Here is a 10,011-nt window from a genome sequence, read left to right on the forward strand (position 1 = left end):
CAAAGTTATAGTTATGACTATAGCAAGAGTTCCACAAATGAAACATTTCTTCTGAGACTTAAATGAAGCAAAGAAGACACCAAGATATAGATTGATAAGATGATTCTGCAGAAATGAAAGCTTGATAGCATAAGTTGCTACACTCCAGAGGTAATCCTGGCAATAAATGATGAAGTGAAGGAAGACCAAGTTCACCACTTTGAAGTCAAATGAAGATTGCATCAACATTCATACATTCATAAGAATATCATTTACACAATAGATAATGCATTACATTGATACATCTGAGTGCATTCAAACATGAAGTTTTACAGATCTTCGGAAGAACAAGAAGATTCAGGGTAAAAAAATACCTTACAAGAAGAAGTTATTCAAAACTGCAAATACAGGAATCACGCAAACATCTGAAGAATAGATGAACGTAATCCGCAAGAGTGAGCATTATCTTGAGATTGGGGCATGTTACCCAATCAACATGTTATTTTGAAAAATAATGAGAAAATAGTTTTCATAGTTTCTCATTCAATCTTTTCTAAAAATGAAATTGTTGAATAGTAAGAAGACGATTTTCATAGTTTCTTACTTAGTAAACTATTTCTCACATCTGTAAGTCCTACAATGCATGATGTTTCCAAAAAGCCTTCGGGAGCTTTTTGATGTTTTCAAAGCCTTAGGGTCATCTGTAAGTCCTACAGTGCATGATGTTTCCAAAAAGCCTTCGGGAGCTTTTTGATGTTTTCAAAACCTTCGGGTCAGCTGTAAGCCCTACAGTGCAGAATGTTTTTTTCTTAAAACATTTCCAGGTAGAGTTCATAATGAGAAGAACTCATCTGAAGAAGGAAGAAGAAGTTCATAATGAGAAGAACTTGTTCAACTTTTTGCTTGAATTCATCATTCGATGGATCAGCATTTCCAGAAGAGTTCATAATGAGAAGAACTCATCTGAAGAAGGAAGAAGAAGTTCATAATGAGAAGAACTTGTTCAATCTTTTGCTTGAATTCATCACTCGATAGATCAACATTTCCAGGTAGAGTTCATAATTAGAAGAACTCATCTGAAGAAGGAAGATGAAGTTCATAATGAGAAGAACTTGTTTAATATTTTTCATGATTCTATCACAGAAGGAGATAGATCAGCATTAATTTTTCCAGAGAAAGTTCATAATGAGAAGAACTCATCTGAAGAAGGAAGAAGAAGTTCATAATGAGAATAGCTTGTTCAACCTTTTGCATGACTCTATCACAGAAGGAGATAGATCATCATCAATTTTTCCAGAGAAAGTTCATAATGAGAAGAACTCATCTGAAGAAGGAAGAAGAAGTTCATAATGAGAAGAGCTTGTTCAACCTTTTGTTTGACTTTATCACAGAATGAGATAGATCAACATCAACATTTCCAGAAGTGTTCATAATGAGAAGAACTCATCTGAAGAAGGAGAAGAAATTCATAATGAGAAGAATTTATTCAACTTTGCCTTAATTTATCACATATAAAGTTGAATCACTGACACCTCCTTCAAGGATCAGCATTTCCAGAAGAAGTTCATAATGAGAAAAACTCATCTGACGAAGAAGAAGTTCATAATTAGAAGAACTTGTTCAAACTTTTTGCTAGATTACATCACAGAAGGAGATGAATTGTCATCCCCAGTGGAAGAGTTTATAATGAGAATATCTTGTTTAACATTGCCATCTTAATTAAGAGAAGTCAACTGAACAAAAAATTATTGTCTTTTCGTCTTTGCCCTATTCTTGTTAACACAAGAATGTACAAAGAGGGGCAGCTGTAGACATTAAATTTTTGCCTATTTTATTATTATAATTATTATAATTGTTATAATTATTATAATTATTACTATTATTATTATTAATAAATATTATTATTACATATTACATGCCCAATACCCGGAGCCCAATTACAACAATACCCAATATTCCAGACCCAATACCCGGAGCCCAATTCTGGCCCAACTGAGCTAGCCCAATAGAAACCCTAAACTGATTAGGGTTTAATCTCTGCTCCAGCCGCCAGCAATCATCCACCGTTGGATCTGATCAGATCCAACGGTCCAGAAGCCTCCAGAGGAAAACCTAGGGTATCATCACCTTAGGGTCACGTCATAGCTTCCCTTGCTGCCACCACTCCGCCGCCTCAGGAAGCTGTTGCCACCGCTTCAACAGAACGCTCCAGTAGATCCAGCTGCCCCTCCACGCTACAACTCTATGGTGAGTCACCACCATAGTCTGGTGACTCACCAAAGAGCCCCTTTTGGACTGGTTCGAGGCCATTACCATGGTGGCTATAAAGCCACCAAACCTGTAAAAGAGAGAAGGGAGAGCGACAGAGAGAGATACGAATAGCAACAGAGAACAAACGAGCAAGAACAAAAAAAAGAGGAAAGGACAGTAAGCAAAGGAGATCCAAAGAACAACCATACCAACAAATAATAGTAAAGAAGAGAGAAAAGAAGGCTTACCACATCCATCGGAGCCTACACGAGCCATCAAAGAAACTGAAATACCGATCGTATTTCCATAGATCTAGGTAATTTCGAAGGTTTTTAGGGAAAGTAAAGACTGGAATCGGCCTTAGGGTATTTCGATCTATATTTTAGGTAAATTTGGGATTTTTCAGCCACCGGTGGTGGTGGTCGGCGGTGGAGCTTGCGACGGCGTGTGGCTGCTGGCGGCTGCCGGAATTCCCTCAGATGAGGGAAATACAGAGAAAAACGAGAGGTTCTCTCTCTGAAGAGAGAGAACCAGAAAGAAAAATGAGAGAAAAATGGCCCTTTGGGCCGGTTTAAAGGGTATATATACCCTCACCAAAACGACGCCGTTTTGGTGAGGGTGTTTCTGTAATTTCTCATAGGGGTAAACCCCATCCGTAGTGCTTCACGTCTGTACACTTTGCAATTTAGTCATTGAAATTGACATTTAAACATTTCAATTTAGTATTAAATTATATTTACTTTATAATTTAGTCCTTTCCAGTAGTTATATATATTTTAGGATAAATACTTTATTTAGTCCCTCGTAATTTTAATTACTTTTATTTTGATCCCCAATAATTAATTAGGTCAAACTACACTATTAATACCTATATTTTTAATAATTCGAATTAGGTCTCTAAATTTTAATATTTTACATTTAATAACTGATGTTTTATATAGTTTTATTTTAGTCCCTAAATTAATTAATTGGTAAAATAGCATATCAAATCCCTGTAGTTTTAAATAGTTAATTATAAATTAGGTATTTAATTTTATTAGATTATAATTTAGTCCCTAAGATTAATATTTTCATTTATTTTACAAGCTTTATTACTTTTTACATTTTAATACTATATTTTAATTTTATTAATCATATTTTACTTTCATATATTTATGATTATATATATTTATCATTAGTATTACTATTATTATTTAATGTCAACATATATATATAAATAATATTTATCTAAGTCTTATAAATATATATATAAATAATATTTATTTATTTTATGAAAATTCTATTTATAAATTTAATATATTATTTTTAAATCATTTCAATTATATTTTAATATATATTTATCAATATTAAGAAAGGACAGTCTTAAAGCAACTGGATGTCCATTTTCTAATATTTGTAAATAAAAAAATAAATATTTTAATATATAAATATGTTTTTATATTATTTTCTATTAAAATTTATTTATTTTTTCAATATTAAGAAAGAAGCTGTCTTAAAGCACCTAAAAGCCCTTTTCTGATATTTCTAAATAAATAAATATATTGTTTAATAAAATATATATATTAATATATTATCTTAAAATTATATTAATAAACTTAACAGAATTATAGATTAAATATATTTTGAAACTTTTAAATTTCCAATAATAGAGACAATTTATAATTAATAAGTACCAATTTTGGGCGTTGTAGGGGTGCTAATCCTTCCCTAAGCGTAACCGACCACGAATCTATTTTTATTTCTAAAAAGAATGAATTTTGGGTTAAACGCAAATCAGTTTATCTTTTAACTGATGTTTTCTTAAAAAACTATTTAGAAAGGTAATTTTTAGGTATTCGACCTACCTGACCCAAAAGGCCGATGGCCATTTTTTTAATTATTTTGTATCCACATTATTTTTCCCGCCAAGTAAAAATTCGTGCCCGGACGAAAATCGGTTACGACATAGTCTATTAAAAATCAAAACTAATTTTTCTTTATTTCATAAAATATTGAATAATATATGTAACATTTAGCTAAATTTAGTCAATTAATGAGACTATTAATGTTAAATGAATAGCAATTCCTATGATAATACCAACAGAAAAATTATGAGATGTGCATCCAAACCAATGTTTAAATTTATATATAATACAATTGTAAATTTAGGTATGAAGTTTAATTATTTAAGTGATCCAGCTATGGTGCTGAAAGGGCAGCTTTGATTGTGTGAAGTAAGTGGGATAAGACTTTGGAAACACTTTGCACTGTTAGTTTACACTTCACCAAACGCTCAAACCCAGTTGTAAGTAAGCATCCACTAGTTGTACTCCCATTGGAGTTGCCTTGCTGGTTACCACCATGATAACTCGATGAATGACCAGGAAGAATTGAATATCCCGATGGTAACATTACCAATTCCGACGTATCACCGCCGTTCCTCACTACACTTGTTGATGGTCCATGGAAAGGTGCATAAACAATCAGCGCGCCAGATGCATTACTCCAAGTTTCCAGCAAAATTAGCATGCTGTTGTTGGTGAGACAGCTACTAGAGAGAGTGACAGAGTCGCCCTGTCCCGGGCCTTTGGAGACATTGATAAGTGCCGACATTGATCTTTCTTTCGACAAAAGCTCTCACTGACACCGCATCCATACATCCAGCAAGTGATCAAACAACCTTTGTTGAGTTATCGACATCCAAACCGAAGCTTCAGCGCTCAGAACAAGGCTCTAATCGAGATACTTTGCATCTTTCTAAACCATCACCCTTACATCTTCACCCACATCACAAACATAACCAATATCGACACCCTTACGTAGGGGCGGACCCAACACAAAAATTTAGGGGTTGTAAGAGCCCCATGGGTGGTATTTGTATTAATTTTGAGGGGTTTCTACATGGACTTGTTGTTGGAGAAGAAATTTGAGGGGTTGCCTGGGATACCCAGGGTACCACTCAGGTCCGCCCATGCCCTTACGCTCACTCAAGGCGCAAATGCAGGCAAGGAAGTTGTATGTCATGCGTCGCACAAGCTTTAACACGCTTATCCTACAAGCTGCAGTTATTCCGGGGACAAAATAGCATGTATCAGAAGTAAAAAGACATGCATTTCCTTCATTGATATAAGGGGACATTAGTAGTGCCATGCGGCGGCAGTCTTTGGAGAGTGGTGATCCACCTTTGTGAGCTGATGCTGAAACCGAAACAGTGTAACGGATACAAAAGATGGTGGATTTCGCTCTCATGGTATTCCGAGTGTTCGACCCATGTAAACTGGCATTTAGGAACTTGTAAGAATGATCATTTGCAAACAAATATCGAAACCAAACTTTAGAGCTCATCACAATTGCAATTACTTTGGAGTATTTGTTGTCAATATCTTGGATAACACATCCAGAAGGAAGCCTCCTGCAATTAGCAAACATGTGCAGATTTGCAGCGTTGCTAGGATCAATAGAAACATCAACAACCGCCCACACACCATGCGTAAACCGCTTGCAGAATCGGAGAAATCGAAGTTTAATAACAGGAACCAAAGTGAAAGAACTTGGAATTCAACATCCATCTGCAATTACGGTATTTCATAATTCCAAAGCTAAGCAAAGATGAAAATAAGAGTGGGTTAAAATGATACCACTTGTAATGCATTGTCTCTGGTTCCACGGGTTCCGGTTGATAGCGCACCAACCGTTACTGCACTTGCAATCAGGCAAGGAAACATATATGCCCAACGATTCTTTAGCAAAAAAAGGTTGTTACTTGTTAGACATAATCTTGTTGCCAATCTTGGTCACCCTTGGTCTTCTTCTCGATTTAAAGACCTCGGTTTGAAAATTCAACCAGAAAGTTTTTCCTCGATGCTACCATGCGGTTGATATGTCCTCGAACTCGAATGGAATCGAACTCGAAGGTTTTTTTGACCGATAGCCCTTCTCGCCTTGAGTTATGCTGTAAATTTGACTGGGATATAGTTCATTGTTGCTAAATCGTAGCCAACCCAAGTCTTTTTCTTGAATTAAAGGCCTCGGTTTAAGCTTTAACCGGAAAGTAATTCCTGGTTGCTACCATACGGTTGATATGTCATCCAACTGAATGGAATCAAACTCGAAAGTTTTTTGTTTACAGATGGCCCTTCTCGCCTTGAGATATGTTATAATAGGCTGGGAGGTAACCCCCTGTTGTTGCAGATGACTCATTTGTTATGACACTAAGTTAATCCATTGGGTACAATATCCTTCTTTGTGAAGTCAAAATCGTGGATGGCTCATTCGCTGTGAAGTTGAGCTTTGAAGTGGATGTCCTTCATTGTGAAGTTGAAATCCAGTCTTATAAATTGCATCACTTTCGAGTTCAATAACTTTCATGTGAAGTTGAAATTGACTCTGAAAAGAATCTATAAAATTATGCATATATGCGATGCTATAAATGCAATGCTCTTATGTGTTCCTAAAATGCATATATGAAATATGTTATTAGAGAGAAATCTCAATCTCGGTTTGTCAGTCTTGATGACTTTTGACTCTGGAATCTTGAATTTTTTATTATTGATATTGGATTCTTCAACATGTTTAAATCCGATGTACAAAATGTCATTTGTATTCTTGATCTGAGCAATGCCTTTCAATCTTCTCAAGTATGATGTATAAGCCTTGATCGGCTTCCGAACATCTATGATTTTCAAAGAAATCTTTGTACAGTAATACGCAATTATCTTTTCAAAAGTGAATAAATCATTAGGTTCAAATTCAACCCAAGATGCTTAAAAGGAATTGACTTGGAGAAATTATCATCTTTATTTATAAGGGAAAAGGAACAATAGTACATGACAAACATTCTGAAAAGTCAATACATAAAAGAAGTAGTAGATGCCTTAGATCTCAATAATTTGGGCGCTTTTGAACTGATACGCCGTTAGATGACTTTTGAGTTCAGCCTTTGTCAAAGGATCTTCGAAAATGCGACAATGTTCGGGAGAGTGCAACAAGTCTGTGGAAGATTAGGGATGCCGGGATGATTTACTATTTTGATTCAGGACCTTTTCTGAATTATTATCCAAATCACCCTTTCGGGTTTTCAACTTGGGCCCACCCTTTGTGGGTTTTCATCTTGAACCCACCTTATTTTTTTCTTTTTTCTTTCAGTTTTTTATTTTAGGCAACCCTTTTGGGTTTTCACCCTAAACGTTTTTTTTCTGGCTTAGGACGTCTTCTCGTGTTTTCATCCTAAGTGAAGTATTTTTTGATTGCATCTGAATTAATGGGATTAGGTAGTTCTGACCCGTCCATTTCAGTCATGACAAGTGCTCCTCCAGAGAAGGCTTTTTTCATGACATAAGGTCTCTTCTAATTTGGCATCCATTTTCCTCTGAAGTCGTTTTGAATTGGCCAAATCCTCTTTAGCATAAGATCTCCTTCACGGAATACTCTTGGGCGTACCTTCTTATTATGTGCCCGAATCATTCCTTTCTGGTAGAGTTGACCATGATGAATGGCTTTCAATATATTTTCCTCTATTAGGTTCAACTGATCATATCTGGCTTGTACCCATTATGTATAATCTAGTTTAACTTCTGACAAGACCTGGAGTGACGAAATTTCTATCTCAATGGGCAGCACTACTTCCATCCCATATGCTAAAGAAAACGAGGTTGCCTCAGTCAAAGTTCGTACCGAGGTTCGGTAAGCAAACAAAGCAAAAGACAATTTCTCGTGCCAATCATTGTATGTCTTAGTTGTTTTCTCCACTATCTTCTTGATGTTTTTGTTTGCTGCTTCTACTGCTCCATTTGTCTTTAGTCTATAAGCAATAGAGTTGTGATGCTTTATGTTGAACCGTTCACAAGCAGCATCTATCATCTTATTGTTCAAGTTTGTAGCATTATAGATAATGATTCTTTCGGGTAAACCATACCGACATATGATCTCTTTCTTCAAGAAATTACAAATAGTGGACTGAGTGAAACTGGCATATGATGCAACCTCTACCCATTTTTTGAAATAGTCAAATGCCACAAGAATGAATTGATGACCATTTAAAGCCTTCGTATGGATTTGTCGGATAATATCCATGCCCACATAGAGAAAGGCCATGACGTCGTCATCACATGAAGAGGTTAAGGTGGAACATTTATTTTATCTCCATAGATTTGACATTTGTGACATCTTCTAGCATAATTGATGCAGTCACTTTCCAATGTGGACTAGAAATATCCACATATCATTATTTGCCTCGACATTATATGTCCATTCGCATGCGTTTCACAAACTCTGTCATTTACTTCTTCTATTATCATCTTTGCCTCTTATGTATCTACACATCTCAATAGGATCTGATCAGGGCTTTTCTTGTATAATACCTCTCCATCAAGAACATATCTAGACGTCATCCTTATAATAGTTCTTTTAACAGTTTCAGTGGCTTCATCTGGATAATTTTGATTTTTGATGTATTGTAGAATGTCGTGGTACCAGGACTTAGTGTCATTTACTTCCTCAATTTGGTAACAATGAGTCGAGTACTCATATGATTGCATGTCAATTGTCATCATATCAGACTCCCTGCCAGCCTTGACTACGGCTGCCAAGGTAGCTAAAGCATCATCCATTTGATTTTCTTTTCTAGGCACATAATGGAAGGTGACTTCATCAAATTCTTCGAGTAGATCCAATACTAGCTTCCGGTACTCTACCAGCTTTACATCCTTGGTTTCTCATTCTCCATGGAGCTGATATATAACTAAGGCTGAATCTCCGTATACCCGCAAGGTCTTTATATTTTGTCCCATAGCATCTCAAATCCCCAAAACATAAGCCTCATATTCTTTCATGTTGTTGGTGCAATTGAAATTTAGTCTGCTAGTGAATGGGTAATGATTTCTTTCAGGGGAGATTAGTATTGCCCTAATTCCATGTCCTAATGCATTTGATGCACTATCAAAATGCATTTTCCAAGAATCTCCTATGGAAGTACCTACTTTTTCTAAGGATATGGTCATCCAGTCTTCGTCTAGATAGTCAAAGTCCAGCAGCTCGTAATTTTAAGCAGTTCTTCTTGCCAAGAAATCTGATATGACACTTCTCTTTATGGATTTTTGGCTCACGTACTCGATGTCAAATTCGGATAACAACATCTGCCATTGGGCTAACCTTCCAGAGAGAGCAGGCACATCCATCATATACTTTAGTGGATTTAACTTGGAAATCAGCCAAGTGGTATGGTACAACATATATTATCTGATTCTTCACATAACCCATACTAAAATACAACAAACTTTTTCGATTGGAGGATATCTGACCTTGCAATTAGTGAACTTCTTGCTCAGGTAGTAAATGGCCCTTTCCTTCCTCCCGGATTCATCATGTTGACCCAGGACATACCCCATTGAATTCTTGAATATGGACAAATATAAAAATAGAGGTTTGCCCGGGATGGGGGACATCAGGATGGGAGTGTGAGATAAATACTCCTTTATTTTCTCTAATGCAGTCTGACAGTCCTCGTCCTATGCTCCAGGGTTGTTTTTTCAAAGAAGACAAAAGATTAGGTCACACTTATTAGTCAGTTGAGCTATGAACAACGCTATGTAATTTAACTTGCCCAAAAAACCTCGAACCTCTTTCTGTGTTCATGGATGAGGTAAATTCTTGATGTCTTTGACCTTATCAAGATCAACTTCGATGCCTTTCCTGTTGACCACAAAGCCTAACAATTTTTCAAATGTTGTTCCGAAGGTACACTTACTGGGGTTCAGTCTTAGCTGAAACTTTCTTAATCTTGGAAAGATATTTCTCAGATTCTTA

General features: G+C 36.0%; 1 protein-coding gene across 1 annotated transcript; it reads right to left on the reverse strand.

Moving 5' to 3' along the window:
* Nucleotides 1-5,088: 5,088 nt before the first annotated feature.
* LOC120140449 (homeobox-leucine zipper protein ROC6-like) lies at nucleotides 5,089-5,933 on the reverse strand. The gene is made up of 2 exons (XM_039155441.1): nucleotides 5,847-5,933; nucleotides 5,089-5,706 (listed from the first exon to the last, which is right to left on the reverse strand). The coding sequence occupies exons 1-2, from the start codon at nucleotides 5,931-5,933 to the stop codon at nucleotides 5,089-5,091; spliced, it is 705 nt and encodes a 234-aa protein (XP_039011372.1).
* Nucleotides 5,934-10,011: the final 4,078 nt, after the last annotated feature.

Source organism: Hibiscus syriacus, unplaced genomic scaffold, assembly GCF_006381635.1.
Source record: "Hibiscus syriacus cultivar Baekdansim isolate YM2019G1 unplaced genomic scaffold, ASM638163v2 tig00002237_pilon, whole genome shotgun sequence".
NCBI lineage: Eukaryota > Viridiplantae > Streptophyta > Magnoliopsida > Malvales > Malvaceae > Hibiscus > Hibiscus syriacus.